General features: G+C 42.8%; 1 protein-coding gene across 1 annotated transcript in view; it reads right to left on the reverse strand.

Annotated features, from left to right (window-relative positions):
• Positions 1–22363, reverse strand: part of col5a2b (collagen, type V, alpha 2b) — an 89092-nt gene that overhangs the window by 63516 nt on the left and 3213 nt on the right. Inside the window, exons 2-34 of the mRNA XM_071331111.1 lie at positions 19126–19374; positions 18678–18896; positions 18345–18361; positions 18071–18103; positions 17887–17919; positions 17375–17428; positions 17073–17165; positions 16590–16667; positions 14611–14655; positions 14441–14494; positions 13517–13570; positions 11734–11787; positions 11231–11284; positions 10996–11049; positions 10809–10853; positions 10600–10653; positions 10170–10214; positions 9755–9808; positions 9372–9470; positions 9111–9155; positions 8166–8264; positions 7852–7905; positions 6692–6799; positions 6367–6420; positions 6166–6264; positions 5937–5990; positions 3268–3366; positions 2972–3025; positions 2446–2499; positions 2263–2316; positions 2097–2150; positions 677–721; positions 41–139 (exon numbers count right to left, since the gene is read on the reverse strand). Of these exons, the coding sequence (XP_071187212.1) occupies positions 41–139; positions 677–721; positions 2097–2150; positions 2263–2316; positions 2446–2499; positions 2972–3025; positions 3268–3366; positions 5937–5990; positions 6166–6264; positions 6367–6420; positions 6692–6799; positions 7852–7905; positions 8166–8264; positions 9111–9155; positions 9372–9470; positions 9755–9808; positions 10170–10214; positions 10600–10653; positions 10809–10853; positions 10996–11049; positions 11231–11284; positions 11734–11787; positions 13517–13570; positions 14441–14494; positions 14611–14655; positions 16590–16667; positions 17073–17165; positions 17375–17428; positions 17887–17919; positions 18071–18103; positions 18345–18361; positions 18678–18896; positions 19126–19374 (2360 nt within the window). The remainder of the gene's footprint in view (positions 1–40; positions 140–676; positions 722–2096; positions 2151–2262; positions 2317–2445; positions 2500–2971; positions 3026–3267; positions 3367–5936; positions 5991–6165; positions 6265–6366; positions 6421–6691; positions 6800–7851; positions 7906–8165; positions 8265–9110; positions 9156–9371; positions 9471–9754; positions 9809–10169; positions 10215–10599; positions 10654–10808; positions 10854–10995; positions 11050–11230; positions 11285–11733; positions 11788–13516; positions 13571–14440; positions 14495–14610; positions 14656–16589; positions 16668–17072; positions 17166–17374; positions 17429–17886; positions 17920–18070; positions 18104–18344; positions 18362–18677; positions 18897–19125; positions 19375–22363) is intronic.

The raw sequence follows: 22363 nt of genomic DNA on the forward strand, positions 1-22363 counted from the left end.
AATAAATACATATTTTAAAGTGATGTGGTATAGTACTTACCTTTGGTCCCTCTGGTCCTGGCCCCCCTGAAATACCTTTGGGCCCCGGTAGTCCGTTAGTTCCCACATCACCTCTCTCTCCTGGGATGCCACGCTCACCCTACGATACAATCACCCACTGGTCAGCTACAAACAACGTCTTTACAGCACTGTATGTTATAAACAGGGCCTTGTGTTTTAGTTATCATGTCACATGACCTGGATTTTAAGTTTTTTCAGAAATGAGAATTAGACCAAAAAATGAAAGCAATTGTCTGAGGATGGTGCTGGACCATCTGACATAAAAAAAAATGGGACAGTTTGATGAAAAAGCTTTACATGAAGATTAAAATCCAGGTCATGTGACATGATTAACAAAAACACAGTGCCCTAGTTACAAACCTTATTTTAGTAGTGAAGATAAGGACTGAACTCAAACAAAACCGCATTGGGGAAAAAAACGGCATTTTGCCACACGATAGGTTTCCATTATGTATTAGGTAATTGTACTTCTGTATTGAAAAAATATCAATATGATGATGATTTCAGTTGGAAGATGCATTTTCTCTGCAGATGGGCAGGGTTACTTTCCCCTATTGTGGGTTGTATTCAAATGGGCATCAAATGAATAGATAAATCAGCTATTAAGATGGCTTACCCTTGGCCCTGTGAGACCAGCAGTCCCTCCCTCTCCAGCGATACCCTGGGAATGACAATACCAAAAACATTTAATCAACACAACAGACAGGCTGTTTCAATCCCCTCTTCCACCTTCCTTACTGTCCAATCCCCTTCCCTGACACACTTCCTGTATTTATACTTATGCTACATTTTTATTATATTCTACTTGTAACGTCCTGACCAGAGTTATTATGTGTTTTGCTTGTTTAGTGTTGGTCAGGACGTGAGCTGGGTGGGAATTCTATGTTGTGTGTCTAGTTTGTCTGTTTCTATGTCCAGCCTAATATGGTTCTCAATCAGAGGCAGATGGTAATCGTTGTCCCTGATTGAGAATCATATATAGGAGGCTTGTTTTGTGTTGGGATTTTGTGGGTGTTTGTTTCCTGTCTCTGTGATTGTCTGCACCAGATAGGTCTGTCTCGGTTTTTGCACATTTGTTATTTTGTATTGTTGTTTGTAGTGTTTCACTTGTTCTTTATTAAACATGTTTAACACTAGCCGCGCTGCACTTTGGTCCTCTCCTTCACCCCTGGAAGAAAACCGTTACACTACTGAGTTAATTTCCTTATTATTTTTGTATTCTTATCTTTTGCTATTTCTTATTGTTGTCACATTGTCGAGAGGGAACCTGCAAGTAAGCAATTCATTGGACTGTGTATACCATGTGTATCGTGGGCATACGACAAATCAACTCGAACTTGTTTACACAGGCAGCCTAATTTTGATATTTTTCCACTAATTGGTCTTTTGACCAACCAGAACAGCAATTTTGCCAAGAAGCAGGTTGACGTTTATGGGCCAGATCGAAAGTCAAAATTGGTGATATATCATAAACATTTATAAAAACAAAAATTGTCTTAATTTAAGGTTAGGGTTAGGCAAAAGGTTAGCATTGTGGTTAAGGTTAGGTTTAAAATAAGATTTTCTGACTTTGTGGCTGTGCCAGCATGTAACTACCCTGCAGAGCTGCCTCCAGAACATGAGTCATCCCAATAAATGCCAACCTGCTATCAATAATAGGGTAAAAGATCAGAATTGTGCTTCCTGTGTAAATGCAGCATTAAATAACCCTGAAACGTTGATGAACCTAATAGTCGTGTTGTATATCTATAACTCAACTCAAAAACCTGTTACATTTCTAGATTCTTACTGTAGATAATGAATGGACTGTGTTTCGTTATGTTGGCAGACTCATGACTGGTTAACATGTGCCTTTGTTTGGTCCATTGCAGGCAAAGGCACACATACCCAGTCATGAGTCTATCAACAGAACAACATTTAGTTCATTATCTAAAGAAATGATCTATTGTTGAAATGTAACATAAATAAGCTGTAAACAAATCAACTGTAAATAGAGCTTATTGTATGTCACAGTCGGGCGTGATGTCATACCGTACCTCAGCACCTGGTTTCCCAGACTCTCCAGGTGGACCAGCAGATCCAGGTAGACCCTGAAATACATCACACCATGATAGCTCTCATTTCCCCTTTATTGACTAGAACTATCACTAGTCTCTATTCTAGTAAATACAAGGGGAATAAATCCCATGTGAAACAGCATACCTGGAAGCCATTCATACCAGGAGGTCCTTGTTCTCCTCTCTTCCCTGCAGCTCCCTAAAAGAAGTCAAGTATGGACAGGAAAACCAGCAGCGGTTTAAGCTTACCATAACCCCATACAGTATTTCATGTTTAAACTGTGTTGGTGTGTATCGTTTAATTGAAACATATTAACCAGATACTTACTGCTGGACCAGCAGTGCCACCAGCGCCCATCTCTCCAGCTTTCCCATTAACCCCCTGTATGAGAAACAGTCCTCAGTGGTCAGTGTGTACTATGAGGTACTACAGCAGAGTTCTACCAGCTTACAATGGGAGAAAGCTTAGAATGGAAACTGAAAATGTTTTATTTAAGCAATAAGGCCCGAGAGGGTGTGGTACATGGCCAATATACCACGGCTAAGAGCTGTTCTTATGCACGGCTCAAGGCGGAGTGCCTGGATACAGCCCTTAGCCGTGGTATATTGGCCATATATCACAAACCCCCGAGGTGCCTTACTGCTATTATAAACTGGTTACCAACTTAATTAGAGCAGTACAAATAAATGTTTTGTCATACCCGTGGGATACGGTTTGATATACCATGGCTGTCAGCCAACCAGCATTCAGGGCTCGAACCACCCAGTTTATATTTGGAAATGAACCAGTTTGAGGGGCAGTTCCACCACCTACAAAATCCTATTTGAACCCCTGATGAGTGTAGTGTACTTACCCTCTGTCCTGCAACACCTGGGGTCCCCACTTCTCCTGCCTTACCAGGGTCTCCCTGAGAGGACAAATGAACAATGATCCACAATCAATAACATGTCAATGTTTCCCTCTTCCTATATCATATAAGTAGCATTCCAGTGTCTCTCCTGACATTGTATGGTCCATGGTAGACGCATTCAAACAACTACAGTGTTTCATTCATCATTCTAAATGTGATGGGTTTAATGGAGCTGCTTCTACTGTATATTGTGGAAAGGAACACACACACATGATCTCCATAAAGTGCGGGTTACTCACAGTAAAGCCTTTTGGTCCTACTACACCCATGGTTCCAGCTGGACCTCTGGTACCATCTGACCCTGCTGGCCCTGGACCCCCATCCTCTCCTCCTCCTCCCTGAGAGAGAGGGGAAGGGGGGAGAGAGAAAGAGAGAGAGAGAGACAGAAACAGAGGTAGGTTGATGTTTGGCCTGTTTATAGATAAAAACATGTATTATACACTCCCCTGCGTATTTAATATGTTTCTGAACACTTCTACATTAATGTGGATGCTGCCATGATTACGGATAATCATGAATGAATCATGAATAATGATGAGTGAGAAATCTACAGACACACAAATATCCTACCCCCCCAAAATGCTAAGCTATTGTAATGATGAGAGGTTAGGATGTTTTGGGGCCTGATCTGTGTGCATCTGAAACCTTCTTACTCATCATTCATTCAGGATTATAATCACGGCAGCATCCACATTAATGTAGAAGTGTTCAGAAACATTCTATTCTTATTTACAGTAAAAGTGACTCCAAAATTACACAATACATTATTCACCATTAATTTCTATTGGGTATAACGTAATCTGAAACACAACCAAAACAAACTGCAAATGCGTCCAACAAGACTGTAGAGTCATTGCGTGCTAGAAATATGTGACCAAATACTAAACTTTTGACCTAATTTTAATACACTATAAGTGAATTTGTCCAAATACTTATGACCCCTTCAAATGGGGTAGTAGATACATAAAGTGCATTTATTTCAAAACGGTAAAACAGATACCGGTATGTATGAAATCACCTCATATAAAACATTTAAACTCAAATTTACTCGCGAGTGGTGCAGCGGTCTAAGGCACTGCATCTCAGTGCTAGAGGCGTCACTACAGACCCTGGTTCGATCCTGGGCTGTATCACAACTGGCCGTGATCGGGAGTACCACAGGGCGGTGCACAATTGTTCGGGTTAGGGGAGGGTTTGGCCGGTGTAGGCCGTCATTGTAAATAAGAATTTGTTCTTAACTGACTTGCCTAGTTCAATAAATATAAAAAAATCCAAAATGCTGTAGTATAGAGCCAAATTAAATGTTTTAACATCACTGTCCAGATGAATAGGCAGGGGAGTATATATAAACTCAGCAAAAAAAGAAACATCCCTTTTTCAGGACTTTTCAAAGATAATACGTAAAAATCCAAATAACTTCACAGATCTTCATTGTAAAGGGTTTAACACTGTTTCCCATGCTTGTTCAATGAACCACAAACAATTAATGAACATGCACCTGTGGAACGGTCGTTAAGACACTAACAGCTTACAGACGGTAGGCAATTAAGGTCACAGTTATGAAAACTTAGGACAATAAAGAGGCCTTTCTACTGTCTCTGAAAAACACCAAAAGAAAGATGCCCAGGGTCCCTGCTCATCTGCGTGAACGTGCCTTAGGCATACTGCAAGGAGGAATGAGGACTGATGTGGCCAATGCAATAAATTGCAATGTTCGTACTGTGAGACGCCTAAGACAGCGCTACAGGGAGACAGGACGGACAGCTGATTGTCCTCGCAGTGGCAGACCACGTGTAACAACACCTGCACAGGATCGGTAAATCCAAACATCACACTTACGGGACAGGTACAGGATGGCAACAACAACTGCCCGAGTTACACCAGGAACGCACAATCCCTCCATCAGTGCTCAGACTGTCCGCAATAGGCTGAGAGAGGCTGGACTGAGGGCTTGTAGGCCTGTTGTAAGGCAGGTCCTCACCAGATATCACCGGCAACAACGCCGCCTATGGGCACAAGCCCACCGTCGCTGGACCAGACAGGACTGGCAAAAAGTGCTCTTCACTGATGAGTCGCGGTTTTGTCTCACCAGGGGTGATGATCGGATTCGCGTTTATTGTCGAAGGAATGAGCATTACACAGAGGCCTGTACTCTGGAGCGGGATCGATTTGGAGGTGGAGGGTCTGTCATGGTCTGGGGCGATGTGTCACAGCATCATCGGACTGAGCTTGTTGTCATTGCAGGCAATCTCAACGCTGTGCTTTACAGGGAAGACATCCTCCTCCCTCATGTGGTACCCTTCCTGCAGGCTCATCCTGACATGACTCTCCAGCATAACAATGCCACCAGCCTTACTGCTCATTCTGTGCGTGATTTCCTGCAAGACAGGAATGTCAGTGTTCTGCCATGGCCAGCGAAGAGCCCGGATTTCAATCCTATTGAGCACGTCTGGGACCTGTTGGATCGGAGGGTGATGGCTAGGGCCATTCCCCCCAGAAATGTACGGGAACTTGCAGGTGCCTTGGTGGAAGAGTGGGGTAACATCTCACAGCAAGAACTGGCAAATCTGGTGCAGTCCATGAGGAGGAGTTGCATTGCAGTACTTAATGCAGCTGGTGGCCACACCAGATACTGACTGTTACTTTTGGATTTTGACCCCCCCCCCTCTGTTCAGGGACACATTATTCCATTTCTGTTAGTCACATGTCTGTGGAACTTGTTCAGTTTATGTCTCAGTTGTTGAATCTTGTTATGTTCATACAAATATTTACACATGTTAAGTTTGCTGAAAATAAATGCAATTTACAAGTGAGGGGACGTTTCTTTTTTTGCTGAGTTTATATATACATGTATATATAAATGGGTAGGGGAGTATATATATATATTTCCTGACTCATATCCACACACCATTGGTCCTTGGTGTCCCTCAGGACCCTGGGAGCCGAGAAGACCCGACAGACCCTGAGGAAAGAAAAGGGAGAATTTTTATAAAATGTTGACTCTTTTTTAGGTGGTTCTGTTCATGTACTTCTCATGTCTGTTTCATCTAGGATCAACATAAGCGTGATGATCACCACAAAGGAATTGTCTTCTGTGATAGAGAATGCTGACGAGAGGTAGAGGTGTGTTATCTCACCCGTGCCCCTGGAAGACCTGGCTCTCCAGTGCGTCCTGGGTCACCATCGGCACCTTTGGCACCAGATGACCCACCCAGTCCTCGCTCACCTTGGGCACCCTGATCACAGAATGGAGTGTGGAGTTTGAATGGCATAATATTATTATTCAATGACTTAACCCGGCTGACTTATTCTATAGATTCAAAGAGAAATCAACCTACCTTTTGACCAGGTAACCCATCCTGACCAGGAAAACCTCTACTGCCAGGAGCACCCTGGAAATTACAAATTGGTTTTAACAGAATTTGCTAAATGGTTTTGATTTTAATCAAATAATTTTACTGTTTGCTGTTATTGAATGTACTGAGGAAAGACAGAGAGAGAAAGAGAGAAAGAGAGAGAGAGAGAAAGAGAGAGAGAGAGAGAGAGAGAGAGAGAGAGAGAGAGAGAGAGAGAGAGAGAGAGAGAGAAAGAGAGAAAGAGAGAAAGAAAGACAAGAGACAGAGACAGACAAAGTTCTTGTAGTGAGTGAAAGAGCTGATTTACTCTCTCTCCATTGGGTCCAGCGGCGCCTGAAGTCCCGGCGTCACCCCGTTCTCCCCTCTTCCCCTCCTCTCCCATGGGACCCAGCGCTCCATGATCACCAGGTGCACCCTGCAATGACGTCATAATCAAACAAGATGGCTGCCACATCATACATTAGTGTTTGTTATATTTTACTGTATGGCCTTTTAAGAGTACCATAAAATGAATTGAATATATTGTTGTTGTACTCAACTTTGGGTGTGGATAAACTTACTTGTCCCTAGGAGCATCAAACTGCTCAACATGCACTAAGCACTTTAAAGCTGGTCTAGACTGAAGGAAGAGCCAAGTGGAAAATGTTGCTACCCTTGATGTTGTCTTTAACTCATTGCTCGATAATGCAAGAGACATTTCTGTCAAAGGTCCAATAAATGAACTGAACAAGCTGCACTTTGGAGGAAGGCTCAGATAGATATGTACCCCATTCAGAAAGAAACCAGCGCAAGCATGACCTGCCTTTCAACATAACCTGCCTTTCAACATCACCTGCCTTTCAACATCACCTGCCTTTCAACATCACCTGCCTTTCAACATCACCTGCCTTTCAACATCACCTGCCTTTCAACATCACCTGCCTTTCAACATCACCTGCCTTTCAACATCACCTGCCTTTCAACATCACCTGCCTTTCAACATCACCTGCCTTTCAACATCATCTGCCTTTCAACATCACCTGCCTTTCAACATCACCTGCCTTTCAACATCACCTGCCTTTCAACATCACCTGCCTTTCAACATCACCTGCCTTTCTACATCACCTGCCTTTCAACATCACCTGCCTTTCTACATCACCTGCCTTTCAACATCACCTGCCTTTCAACATCACCTGCCTTTCAACATCACCTGCCTTTCAACATCACCTGCCTTTCAACATCACCTACCTTTCAACATCACCTGCCTTTCAACATCACCTGCCTTTCAACATCACCTGCCTTTCAACATCACCTGCCTTTCAACATCACCTGCCTTTCAACATCACCTGCCTTTCAACATCACCTGCCTTTCAACATAACCTGCCTTTCTACATCACATGCATGTGTTGAAAGGCAGGTTGTTGCTATTGTACATTATTAAACCATGTAATTAGAGATACATTCATTATGACGGGTTGTATATCTTACAGATTCTCCTTTGAATCCAGCCTCTCCTTTGAATCCGGGAACGCCTAAATCACCCTTGTGAGAAGAGAAGAATATGATGGATAGATGTTTCACATGACATTGTTTTTCAAGTCTACTGACAATGTACGATCTCAAGGTTTGAGAATTAGCTTTTCCTGACGGCGTTATGAACATGTAGCCATATGATAGCATTTTAACTGGAGCATGGAAACCAGCAGGAGTTCCTATGACCTTTGTAACAGCTAGGGACCTGACAACCATTCTTGAGCCAAACAATGAAATGAGTGGTCAAAATTAAACAACAAATCTCTTACCAGTTGGCCCTTAGGCCCGGGCAGTCCAGTGGTTCCCTGTGGTCCGGGGGGCCCCGCAGGTCCAAGCAGTCCAGTCAGACCCTGGATACCTGGAGCTCCCTGGCGTAGAAATCACATCATTATGCCTAAAATAGGTATCTAACCTGTGTTCACCCATTGACATCAATGAATGACTTGTCTTACAGGACAGGCTGCCTTTTGTCTCTTTGACTCTGTGCCAGGGCCCATTCTAACAGGACAGGCTGTAGTCTACTGTCTCTGTGACTCTGTGCCAGGGCCCATTCTAACAGGACAAGCTGTAGTCTACTGTCTCTGTGACTCTGTACCAGGGCCCATTCTAACAGGACAAGCTGTAGTCTACTGTCTCTGTGACTCTGTACCAGGGCCCATTCTAACAGGACAGGCTGTAGTCTACTGTCTCTGTGACTCTGTACCAGGGCCCATTCTAACAGGACAGGCTGTAGTCTACTGTCTCTGTGACTCTGTACCAGGGCCCATTCTAACAGGACAGGCTGTAGTCTAGTGTCTCTGTGACTCTGTACCAGGGCCCATTCTAACAGGACAAGCTGTAGTCTACTGTCTCTGTGACTCTGTACCAGGGCCCATTCTAACAGGACAAGCTGTAGTCTACTGTCTCTGTGACTCTATACCAGGGCCCATTCTAACAGGACAAGCTGTAGTCTACTGTCTCTGTGACTCTATACCAGGGCCCATTCTAACAGGACAAACTGTAGTCTACTGTCCAGACAGCATGGCATGTGGGGGCCAACACCCTGTTACATACATTCAAGGATTTTACATAATACATAATAATGAATAATACATCAGATATTAATATTTGGATGATTGGAAGGTGAGAGATACATTAGATTGAAGGGAGGAGAAGGGAGTAGCTGAACAAGGAGATGAACAAGGAGATATGAAAGTGGGTGGAGTTATACATACGGATGGTCCTTTGGCTCCGGCAGCACCCTCTGTTCCTGTTGGACCCTACAGAAATCAACATGTTTTTTATGTCATTTTTTAAAACTTAATTTAACCCGACAAGTCAGTTAAGCATAAAATGTACTTTCAATGGACGTTTCAATCAGAAACCAGATTCAGGAACATTTTCAGTGAATCAGTCTACACCCTGAAGTGGTGAGTTGTTGATAGTACAGTTACCGTAGGTGTAGAGATTATTAGCATCATGAATTAGCCAAACACCTGAATTCCCGTAGCTCCAGCCAATCCCACGCGTCCGGCCTCCCCTCTTGGTCCTTGCTGGCCCCCTGTTCCTCGTGCTCCTGGGGGCCCTGGTTGCCCCTGGAGACAACAGTGTCACAGTCAGAGTGTGTTTACATGCACTCTAATCAACCGTTGTTGAACAGATGCATAGCTCATAATGAACAAACACCCTCATAAAAACACCCTCATATAAACATCTTTATCGGAATAGAGTAATCCGAATGGGCCTGTTTAGAATGAAATGTAATTCTGAGGGGGAAGGACTGGGTTATACGTTTGAGTCACCAATATTTAGTACATGGCTGGTGTGAAGAAGAGGACTGTGCTCCATCAAAGTATATTAAAGAATGACCAGTACTCACCTTTATACCTGGACTACCTGGGAATCCTAGAGCTCCAGTGATCCCCATAGGACCCTAGAATCACATCACATCCAGGATGGTTGGTTGGTACAGTAGGCTGCATGTCATCCACACCTGGGCTGTGTCCAAAATGGCCCCTTATTCCCTTCACACTATAGACACTATATAGGAAATAGGGGGCCATTGTGGACACACATCTGGTGTTGGTTCGTACTGGAAACATCACTTTTCCCAGTTAACATCACTGCTGATTTGTAAATGTATAACACTTTTATACTGGCTTTCAGGAAAATAGTGTATTTTGAGTAGATACAGTGTTGCTTTTCATTTGTTATATTGAATTTGTAATACTGATGTGTGTATTATAATCATTTGATCTGAAGGGTGATGTTTTGTTGGATGTTAGAGGTCGTACCTGTGGTCCTGCTTTCCCAATATGTCCAGATTCACCACGTTTCCCCTGTATGGAGAGAGATGCACAACTGAAAGAAGATTTGACAAATTCACCTCTATCATCTCATCATCAATGCACATCACCATAGGAGGACAGTGGCAGCATAGGCTGTCATTGTAAGCCAGGATGTCATTGTAAATAAGAATTTGTTCTTAATTGACTCGCCTGGATAAATAAAAACTAAAAACAAAGGTTTCAACATGAGTCACTGATAAGCCAAAACAAAACATTTTGAACCTACATATAAACCAATGATGCCTCATGCCACATGTTGAGTAAGAACTGACCTCAGATCAATTTAATTCAGGTGGGCAATCAATGGATTGAAGAGACGGAGCTGTGTAATGTAGAGTTATAGGTCAGAGGTCAAAGGGCGTCATATCTCTCTTACCACAGGTCCAGTTGGGCCACTCCTTCCTCTCTCCCCTTGCATTCCTGCTGGACCCTACAATATACAGTACCATGTTTCACATAATATTACACTCCTCACTGACAGATTGGACACATATCAGAGTATTTACAGCTATTGGTGTGTGTGAGTAACAGGTATTACAAAAATATAATCATTTATTATCAATTAACTAATTGATTATGACCTACCGCAGGACCAGGGGGCCCCATTCCACCAGGAGTACCCGATGGGCCCTGTAAAATAACACACACGCACACACACACAGAGAGAGAGAGTCACGATATGTGCAGCAATTTCAAACAGAAACAGATCATTTTTAGATACTAACCTTGCGAAGCAGCACAAATATACAGATATGCATGATGATGAGTTTACCTTTGACCCAGCAGCACCAGATTGACCTCTCGCTCCTAGAAGACCTGCATGACCCTGTTGATGAGACATTAGCTCATCAGTTCTGATCAGGTCTGTTCTGGGCTCTAACGAATCTCACAGAAGTTCATAACAGCACAGTGCCAAGTTAACTATTTAAAGAACTGTACATGCAGCCATGCTTCAAACTACAGTACAGAGATATGAGCATTGTGATCATCCATGTGCTGCTGCTGACCTTAAGGCCTTTCAGTCCAGGGAGACCTGGCAGTCCTGGGAAACCTCTGGCACCCTGGAAATCACCACATTTAATCACTGTTTGACTTTCACATTTATAAGTACATACAGTGGCCCCATTAAAACAACAGTCTATTCTAGTTGTGGACTATTGTTCATTGGTTTTACTCGCAAAATGAAGACTATTCAAGTTTATGTTGAAGGCAATGGTACCTGCTTTCTTAACTAAGTACAGTTGGATGGGAGTGGATGGGAAAATAAAGCACATCCATCCACAGTCTTACAACTCACTCTAATCATATGGAAATTGTTGTAAGTGGTATAATCAAAATCTTAAAATGTCTATCATAAAAGAAGTGTGTAATTAATTGTGTTTTTGCGAATGCCTTTGCATTCAACACTCATTTGATTTGCAGTGACAGAGAAAGACATTTAATGCAGATAATTTGTTGTTTGAAGGCTGACAGATAGTTGGTTTCAGTTGAAAGACAGTTTGTTACTTACGGCAGATCCAGCGGCTCCTGTATCTCCATCTATTCCGGTTGGGCCAGATTCTCCCTGTGAAGGGAAAACATCACATTCACATAACATTCTCAGCTGCTAGAAGACATTACAGTACAGGTAGGTAACAAATAGTGGTAATTTTCACTCTCTCAGATATAGACAAACAGCATTTCCCTTACGAAAAAAGATTGCGGTTTTGAAACTGCAGTAAAAGTGACTTAATTGCAGTCAACTGTGGTATTTTGGATGCAGTGATTGCAGAATAACTGCAGTTATACTGCACTGTCACTGCAATTGAACTACAAAATTACTGCAGTAAAAAAACAGATTTATTTTGGACGCAGTATTTGCAGCCTACTACCGTTATATTGCAGTCTAACTACAGTTATATTACAGTGTACTGCAGTTATACTGCACTCTGACTGCAATATTTTTTCATAAGGGTTCAACAGATGAACAGCACTTCAGAAAGGTAAACAAACAGGACTCCAACATAATGTCAAAGTGATTCTGGATAGGTGTGTAAAGCCTAGATGTTCAATGCAGTAAAGGTTGATGTAGAACAAAGATTATAAATAACATCTAAATCTCCATGTTGTGTTCGCTTAAGTGACATGCCCAAGAAGCTGGTGTTTGGAGGTGTCGCCACTTCCGCCGAAGTTGGTGCCTCTCCTTGTTCGGGCGGCGTTCGGCGGTCGTCGTCACCGGCTTTCTAGCTGCCACCGATCCATGTTTTCCATTTGTTATGTCTTGAGTGTACACACCTGGTTCCCATTAAGTTATTATTATTTCCCTATTTAACCCTCTGGTTCCCATTATGTTTTGTGCGTGATTATTCCTGGTTTGTGTTAGTCGTGTGTGTTAGGGTTGTTATCCCTGCGTGGATTATTTTGGCTGATTTATTTTTCAGAGTAAAGTACGTTATTTTACTCAGTTCTGTGTCCTGCTCTTGACTCCGTCCTCACCTCTGCACAACTGACATAAGACAGGAGGACATATTGCCAAGGTTCGTCTCGGGCCTTCAAACCAAGCCAATGTATCCTCCAAACACCAGCTTCAAAGGCATTACCACCCATTGTGTAATCCTGAACAAAGGTGTGTTAGGTATTTAGTGTTGTCTAATAGTCAAGAGGTTTAAATGTCACTTGGCATTATACCATCTCCGATAAAGGTTAAAAAAAACGAGTTAATGACACAACATGGCATGTTAGGGCAGAGTTAGACACCAAGGTATTGGTGCTAGTGTAGCCTGCACTAACACGTTTGTCAACCCGCGCCTATTGAAGAAAGTATGCAGAGCTACCTGCAATCTACATTAGCAACAAGATATTACACTTACATAACATTTGTATCTGTTTTGATCAGTGGCAAGTGGCATCCATGGTCTTTGGCTGTGTCCTACTTACTTTGGCTTGTCTACTACTTACTAAAACAATATTCGGTGCAATCAATCAATCAATCAATCAAATGTATTTATGAAGCCCTTTTCATCAGCTGATGTCACAAAGTGCTGTACAGAAACACAGACTAAAACCCCAAACAGCAAGCAATGCAGATGTAGAAGCACGGTGGCTAGGAAAAACTCTGCACTAATCTTACTACATACTATGAAGGAACATATGCAGAAAGCAACCAATATCAACATACCAGGCTCATTCATACTCAGAAGACGTCATATCTAATGCGGGTTGTTCCTCACCACTGGCCCTATGGGTCCTGGTCAAAAGTATTGCACTATATAGGGAATAGGGACATGGACTCTGTTGGAGTGTAGAGTACTTACATCTTGTCCTGGTTTTCCTGGTGGGCCCTCAGGTCCTCTGTAACCAAAGCCACCCTGTATGAAAACAACATGTCCAATCACACACAGTCAATACAACATATAGCTCTGGTGTAACACCTCAAGACAGACTGTGATTGGTAGATATTGGTGTAATACATCAATACAGTGTGTGATTGGTAGATATTGGTGTAACACCTCAATATGGTGTGTGATTGGTAGATATTGGTGTAACACCTCAATATGGTGTGTGATTGGTAGATATTGGTGTAACACCTCAATACAGTGTGTGATTGGTAGATATTGGTGTAACACCTCAATACAGTGTGTGATTGGTAGATATTGGTGTAACACCTCAATATGGTGTGTGATTGGTAGATATTGGTGTAACACCTCAATATGGTGTTTGAGAGTGTAGCGGAGGTAGTTCAGTGATCCAAGCTGGTGTGATGATGATAACTTTGCCTGAGAACTGAAGACTTGTGTTAGCTCCCTGAGATAATGCCTAAACCAGGAAGATTAGTCAGTTGATTCAGCCGCGGTATGATTTTTTATTGAGCGGATAGTCAGGAACTTAATTACAAATAATTTGTGGACTACAAATTCACCGCAAGAAGCCCAAACAGATATAATATTTGACAAAAAAATGATAATTTCTAACCTTGCTTACATTTGTATCTGATCACAAACTGTTTAACTCTATATTATGCGCGCGAATACTTTGGAACTGATTTCTGATTTCCGTGGACCGCCAGTTGGGGAACAATGGCCTAGGCCCTTTTTCTGTTGAGTTAGCTCCCTGTGCCAATGCCTAGGCTTTAGCTCAATGGGGTAACAGTCTTCAAGCATGTAGGTGACCAGGATTCAAACCCAGTCAAAAAAAGCATCAGAGAGATGACTGATGCAGAGATTATGCATGGTTCTTACCATGGATCCTGGGTCTCCAACGTCTCCTGGGGCCCCCTGCCCCCCTGTAGGTCCCTACGAGACAGAGAGGAAAAGGAAATTATCACATGTCTGTCTGTTTACTTACAGAAATGATCTCCAGTAAGAACTGATGTCTGATATGTAGATATAGTCGACCATCTTTGACTTACTGGTTGACCGGACGGTCCAGGAGGCCCTCTTGGTCCTGCCTCACCCTAAAATATACATGGAGACAACATACAGAGACAGAGTAATGAGTAATGTAGGCACAAACGTAAATGAACTGTCGTTCAATCAAGCCCGCCAAAGACAATGTATAAGACAGGATGCAGCTGGAACGGATCAAATGGAATGGCATCAAACACATGGAAACCATGGCAACCATTAAACTAATTCCGCTCCAGCCATCAACATGAGCCTGTCCTCCCAAATGAAGGTAACACCAGCCTCCTGTTGTGTATACTCTACAGTATGTCTTTCCTTGTTGACAATCTATTGCCCATGGACACACACACTTAGCAAGAACTACCAGTCAATGAGGTTGTCAGGGACTTTTTTGTATAGGACAGAAGATTTAATAGTAACTCACCCTGTTGCCAGATATCATCCCCATCATCCCAGGTGATTTAATAGTAACTCACCCTGTTGTCAGATATCATCCCCATCATCCCAGGTGATTTAATAGTAACTCACCCTGTTGCCAGATATCATCCCCATCATCCCAGGTGATTTAATAGTAACTCACCCTGTTGTCAGATATCATCCCCATCATCCCAGGTGATTTAATAGTAACTCACCCTGTTGCCAGATATCATCCCCATCATCCCAGGTGATTTAATAGTAACTCACCCTGTTGCCAGATATCATCCCCATCATCCCAGCTGATTTAATAGTAACTCACCCTGTTGTCAGATATCATTCCCATCATCCCAGGCGATTTAATAGTAACTCACCCTGTTGTCAGATATCATTCCCATCATCCCAGGTGATTTAACAGTAACTCACCCTGTTGCCAGATATCATCCCCATCATCCCAGCTGATTTAATAGTAACTCACCCTGTTGCCAGATATCATCCCCATCATCCCAGCTGATTTAATAGTAACTCACCCTGTTGCCAGATATCATTCCCATCATCCCAGGTGATTTAATAGTAACTCACCCTGTTGCCAGATATCATTCCCATCATCCCAGGTGATTTAATAGTAACTCACCCTGTTGCCAGATATCATCCCCATCATCCCAGGTGATTTAATAGTAACTTACCCTGTTGCCAGATATCATTCCCATCATCCCAGCTGATTTAATAGTAACTCACCCTGTTGCCAGATATCATCCCCATCATCCCAGGTGATTTAATAGTAACTTACCCTGTTGCCAGATATCATTACCATCATCCCAGGTGATTTAATAGTAACTCACCCTGTTGCCAGATATCATTCCCATCATCCCAGGTGATTTAATAGTAACTCACCCTGTTGTCAGATATCAATCCCATCATCCCAGGTGGTTTAATAGTAACTCACCCTGTTGCCAGATATCATCCCCATCATCCCAGCTGATTTAATAGTAACTCACCCTGTTGCCAGATATCATCCCCATCATCCCAGCTGATTTAATAGTAACTCACCCTTTTGCCAGATATCATTCCCATCATCCCAGCTGATTTAATAGTAACTCACCCTGTTGCCAGATATCATCCCCATCATCCCAGGCGATTTAATAGTAACTCACCCTGTTGCCAGATATCACCCCCATCATCCCAGCTGATTTAATAGTAACTCACCCTGTTGCCAGATATCATTCCCATCATCCAAGGTGATTTAATAGTAACTCACCCTGTTGCCAGATATCATCCCCATCATCCCAGCTGATTTAATAGTAACTCACCCTGTTGCCAGATATCATTCCCATCATCCCAGGTGATTTAATAGTAACTCACCCTGTTGCCAGATATCATCCCCATCATCCCAGCTGATTTAATAGTAACTCACCCTGTTGCCAGATATCATTCCCATCATCCCAGGTGATTTAATAGTAACTCACCCTGTTGCCAAATATCATCCCCATCATCCCAGCTGATTTAATAGTAACTCACCCTGTTGCCAGATATCATCCCCATCATCCCAGCTGATTTAATAGTAACTCACCCTGTTGCCAGATATCATCCCCATCATCCCAGCTGATTTCTCTCCGAAGCCTGCTGCCATTTGAGAGACCAGCTGACCCTGGGGGAGAGAGGAGGACGGTCATTCATTCATCATCACCACGGTGTGGAAGTTCTTCACTGGTGACCACAGACTCCGTATGAAGAGAATAGGTGCAGTGACCTCCCCCTCAACTGGACAGGTACAATGAGAAGAGGGATAGAAAACGTTTGGAAGCTCTGAGCTATCCCTACAAGCCCCCAAGTCTCTTCATGTTACTTACTTGACGTTTTGGGGTGAAAATGATTTCAGGTACAGCAAGCACATTCGGCCAAAAAGCTAAACAAAATACAAAATGGCTGTATTTTTTCCAAAACCAACCCTCTCAGTCAGTTTACTAACAACAAAAGCACTTTTGACCAGAAATGAAGGTTACAGACTGCACCAGTGAAGTGTCAGGCTGAGGAGACAGACAGACAAACTCACCCCAGGGTGTGAGGGCTGGCCGGGGGATCCTGGCTCACCAGGGTTCCCTGGGACTCCTGGTTCCCCGTCGATGCCAGCTGGGCCCTGTAAACCCTGGATTTTAGGAAACATATGAAAACTCATGAGTGACAGTATTGAACGTCACTACTACAGAGATGATTCAACATGTCTACCAGATTCAACACATAAAGCTATTGAAGAGCAGTGAGTTATCTCAGGATAGTGTGTTAGTCCTAGGTCACATTGAATCCCAGTATTGTAACATGCTTCTCTAGATGTAAATGTCATTGTGTTAGACATACTTTTCTGCCCTTGAAACCAGTGTATCCTCTGTTCCCCTGAGCTCCGGGAGGACCCTGAAACATTGACACAGATAACAAGAAAACATGATCACATGATATGTTACACTAGCAGTAGTGTCTTCCCACTGTAGCTGTGGAAAGAGGCTGCAGTAGTAGCATCAGGTAACCCTCCTTGGTTACTGAAACTCTATAGTACCATCTAGTGTGGTAAAGGGAATCTGACTGAACCTCAAGGAGGGAAGGGGCCAGCCGAACTTCTATACGGTATACCAGAGGAGGCTGGTGGGAGGAGCTATAAGAGGAAGGGCTCATTGTAATGGCTGGAATAGATCCAATGGAACGGAGTCGAACACGTTGTATCCATGTGTTTGATGTGTTTGGTACAGTTCCATTGATTCAATTCCAGCCATTACAATGAGCAGCACGAGAAACTTATAACATAATTATGTCAAATATGTTGATTTATGAATTTATTTATTTTTACACAAAAGAAATGTCTACAGAGTGCTCACCATTGGTCCGGGTTGACCTACTGGCCCCACGACCTGGAAACAAAAAACAAACAAAAACAGTTGTTCAGCTATAAAAGTGACAGTATGATGTTTTTGATAACAGTTGTCATAATAGGTGTCAAAAGTCACATGAATTGTTGATTAACAGATGCACTGTCTCTGAGATGTATGAACACAGACTTACGTAAGGGATATCACCAGGTTCGCCTTTCTGACCCTGGAAATCAAATGCATCAAATAACAACGTGACAATCAGCTCAGCTATTCAGGTAGCCTGGTTCCAGATCTGTTTGTGCTCTTACCAACCCCATTGCTCATTGTCAAGCCAAATATGACAATGAGTGACAAGGAGTTGGCATGACAACACAAACAGACTGGCACTCAGGCTAATATTCAGGAGTGTGTCCAAGTAAAAATTGGAAAACCGAAAATTGAGAATATCTTTTATCATTACTCACCTTGAACGCCATCATTTCTTTGAGTAAGGGAAAGGAAGAAATCAGATTTTAATGTAGATCTTTCATCCTTCATTTGACGTGTGATCTTCAATGACTTGATACTGTGTTATATGTTGAAACACTATGAAATCTAGTATGTTTTCCCCTCTTATCATCAGTGAGACACCTCCAGGGAATCCAAACTTAATCGCTACGTTTCACACTTGGATTTCCATGCAACACCTTGCAGTCACAGTTCGTCTGAGATAATGATGTAGACATGTGAGCCCTGCTCCTTAGACATATAATTCATATATATGTTTAAGCATGTACTGTATATATAATTTATCTCACCTATCCTCCTGTTAGCGCTGGAGAAGCTGTCACACACAGGGCAGCACTCTCCCTCAGGGATGGTCACCTTCTCACAGTTCCCCACCATCTCACACTGCACCTCCTCACAGATGGTGGTTCCACTGTCACACACACACACCCTGCACGGCTCTGGGGTCCACATGTCGTTGTGGGCGTACACCTGCCCGTTGTCCCTGCAGGTCTCGTCCGTCTTCTCCTCTACAGAGTCATGGAGTTTGAAGAACAGACATGAATCACACATAGGTCCTATTAGAAAACACTGAGAGAACTGAGAGGATGTAGGGAGACTGTAATTACAATGTTGTAAGAAATGTAACAACACCATTAATCGAACACCATTCCATCATGACCATGAGGAATAATTCCCTTAGTGGGCACTTGAAACTGTAAAACATGGATCAATGTAATGTGGTGAGAATGTAGTCACCTGTTTTGATCTTTGGTAGCAGATTATCCCAGGTAGTAGCCTGCTGGCCCTGGGTACCTGCGGCCTCAGAGCACACAGGGCAACATTCTCCCTCAGGGGTGCTGGTTTCCTTACAGGCTAGGTCTTCACATCGGACGTCCTCACAGGTAATAGTCCCCAGGTCACACACACAGATCTTACATGGCTCCGGGTTCCAAATCTCGTTGTTGCTGTAGAATTTGCCGTTTTCGGCACAGCTGTCTTTGTGCCCTGCCAGAGCAAGTAAACAGCATTTACACACCTATCTTTACATGTTAAGTCCTCAACCCATATGAAGTAAGAGGTAGAGTAACCCTCTACAATAACACCAGGAAACAACAACACCATGTTTCTGGGATTTTCAGAGATGACAAAAAGCATGAATGACCATTTCGGGCCAATAGAATCAAGGGGATGTTCAGGAGGCCTGATTAGGGATGAGAGTTTTTAAGGACCATGTGACCTGATGAGTGTCCATATGACTAAATTATTAGTCTTGTAAATTGTTTGTTTCTTCTATGGCCACTAGGTGGCAGACTGAAGAGAGGGAACACTGTCCCAGAGTGGGACAATCTCACGTTTACTATAATGTGGACAATGTGGTGTTGGTGTCATTGTGTTTAGGTACACGTCCAAAATTCTGTTAAATCAAGTATAGCTCACTTGCCACAAACTAGCCAATGCGTGAAGCGTTCAGTTTAGGGTTTTTATGAAGAATGTAACACATTAACACCGTCTCAGATTGTCCCCAGGATAGAAAGTCCTGACCTACTCTTTATGTATCTTGGTGCAGCAGCTCCACACAACTATCATTTTCAGTGAAGCTCTTCATTGTCAAAATGTGAAGTTAAATGTTTTTCCTCCAATGTGTAATTATGAATCTTGGAAGAAGCTCATACCAAGGATGTAGTTGCGTAGGGCGATTGCTCACCATAAGAGCAATTTCACCACTTTCTATGACAAAATAGGAAGTTCGTCATTATAAATCATTACGTTACTTAGCAAAATTACATCTCCCCACTTGTCATTTGAAGTTTTTAAATTCTAGGCCTACATCTAAATATAGTCGACATAAGTACTGAGTAAGACAGTGACGTCATGTAAGTCAAAACCAGTAATATAGACTAAGAAATCAGACTTTCCATTCAGGTTCTGGGCTTGATGTTATTTGTGTACCTTTATAAATAGGTGCCTACATTGCTCTTCCCACTTCAATGAGATCCCTGAGACTAAAGTTCACTGACGATAAGAGGAAGATGTTATACAGCACGGTCGATGACACAGAACAGAAGCTCTTTTCACAATTCATCTGTGAATCGGGGAAACATCCCTCCAATACAGATGGTGCCAGGAAGCAAGAAACAAGCCAAGCACTTCCCATGGCATTATCTAGGCGGGGTCGTGGGGCCTCTGTTGGAAACAAAGGGAGTGAAACTAGGAGAAACACTGACCACCTGCTGCAGTACTATTTGTAGTATCATTGCGGAATCTCACTTTTATAAACTTAGCCAGTTTTATATGAAAAACGTCACTTCTAAGTACTCATTATGTGGGCGAGCTTCTCCCCAAGAGAGAAGCTACTTTTCAAAAGCAGGAGTTATTTCAGGGAAAACCACAGCGGCCTGTATTATAGGTTATGCTTAGCATGTGCCTGTGGCTGGGCTGTATTTCTGACCCAGCCATGAGAGGCCACACCCAGCTAACTCCACAGCCATGGAATCTAAACGCTTCATCATATGGACCAACTTCCATTTACAAAATGTTATAACATTATTAAGTCAGCTGTACCCAAGTGAATAGTGTAAATGAATCAATAATATGTATATTGACTTCACCAACCAGGGTGTTATTATTAAATCCATTATGTTCAGAGGGTTGATCACTATAAAAGTGAGGCTTGTGGTTATTGTAAACTGAATCCATTTGTGGTTTGCACATGGACCATAACACCGTTCCTCTTCAGTTAATTATCCAATATGGCCGCCTACTATAATTTCCCACTGCACACTGACCTTCATGACACTGTGCTGCTCAGTTGTGAAGTCAGGTGAAAGTGATCTTGGTGTTATATTATCAAGCACTATCACACATTGTCCAATAGTATACTGTTTTACAGCTAAAGAACATGGGGGAACATTTTGGAAAGTATAGTTTTCTTGTCTTTTTCAATGTAGCGTTAATCTGCTCAAACAATAGACCACAGGAGGTTGGTGGCTCCTTAATTGGGGAGGACGAGCTCGTTGTATTGACTGGAGTGGAATCAGTGGAACGGTAACAAATACATCAAACACATGGTTTCCAGGTGTTTGATGCCATTCCATTTGTTCCGTTCCTGCCTTTATTATGAGCCATTACAATACACTACAATACACCCCTCCCTTACTACACAATACCTGTGACTTTTTACACTAAGACGTTTTCTATAGCAACATGGGCCTAAACCCCCAAGCAGCAAGTGTGACCTACTGGGTTTGAACTCAGGTTGCCTGCCTGCAACAAGACTGCTCTCACCCGCTGAGCTAAAGCCTAGGCATCAGCTTGGTTGAGCTAACACCAGTCATCAGGGCCTTATCTATCTGGAGTTCACCTATCGGATAGGATTAAATACAGAGATATAGAATGAATAGAACGGACGAATCATTATCTTGAATGAGGACTCCCGTTCTATTCATTCTGTTTCTATGCATTTCATCCTATCGAAAAACCTGAACAGATAACTTTTGAAAAACTGTGCCCAGGTGGCAGGCAATGTTAGGCCTACTTATCACTTGATTGACCTGTCGCTACACAAGCAGATACAAAAGTGACAAGGAAAATAATAATTGGGAGAAACCAGACTCAATAATATGTTTTGTTCACCACATCAGTAACTTACATTCTTCGCTGTTCAAAGACAGTATACTCCTAAAGTGATATGGGCTTTGTGGATTCCGACAGCATGAAGCATATTCATACCCAGCATGCATCATTTCACTGGGTGTGTCCGGTCACTCTCTGTCAAACCCCTGACCAAAATCAGTGGCCTGTTTTGGTCCGTCCCCACATCATTATGGCCATGTCGCTCTACAACCCTTCATTCAGCCTCAGCCTTGCACTGAAATAGCCCTGCCAGCCAGTCAGCCAGCCAGCCAGTCATGCACACAACACCACTTTACCACGTAGTCTGTCTGAGAGGGATGTATTTTTGCTGAATGCAAAAATTGTTGCCGTTATAGTAATA

Source organism: Salvelinus alpinus, chromosome 10 (genome assembly GCF_045679555.1).
Source record: "Salvelinus alpinus chromosome 10, SLU_Salpinus.1, whole genome shotgun sequence".
Classification (NCBI taxonomy): domain Eukaryota; kingdom Metazoa; phylum Chordata; class Actinopteri; order Salmoniformes; family Salmonidae; genus Salvelinus; species Salvelinus alpinus.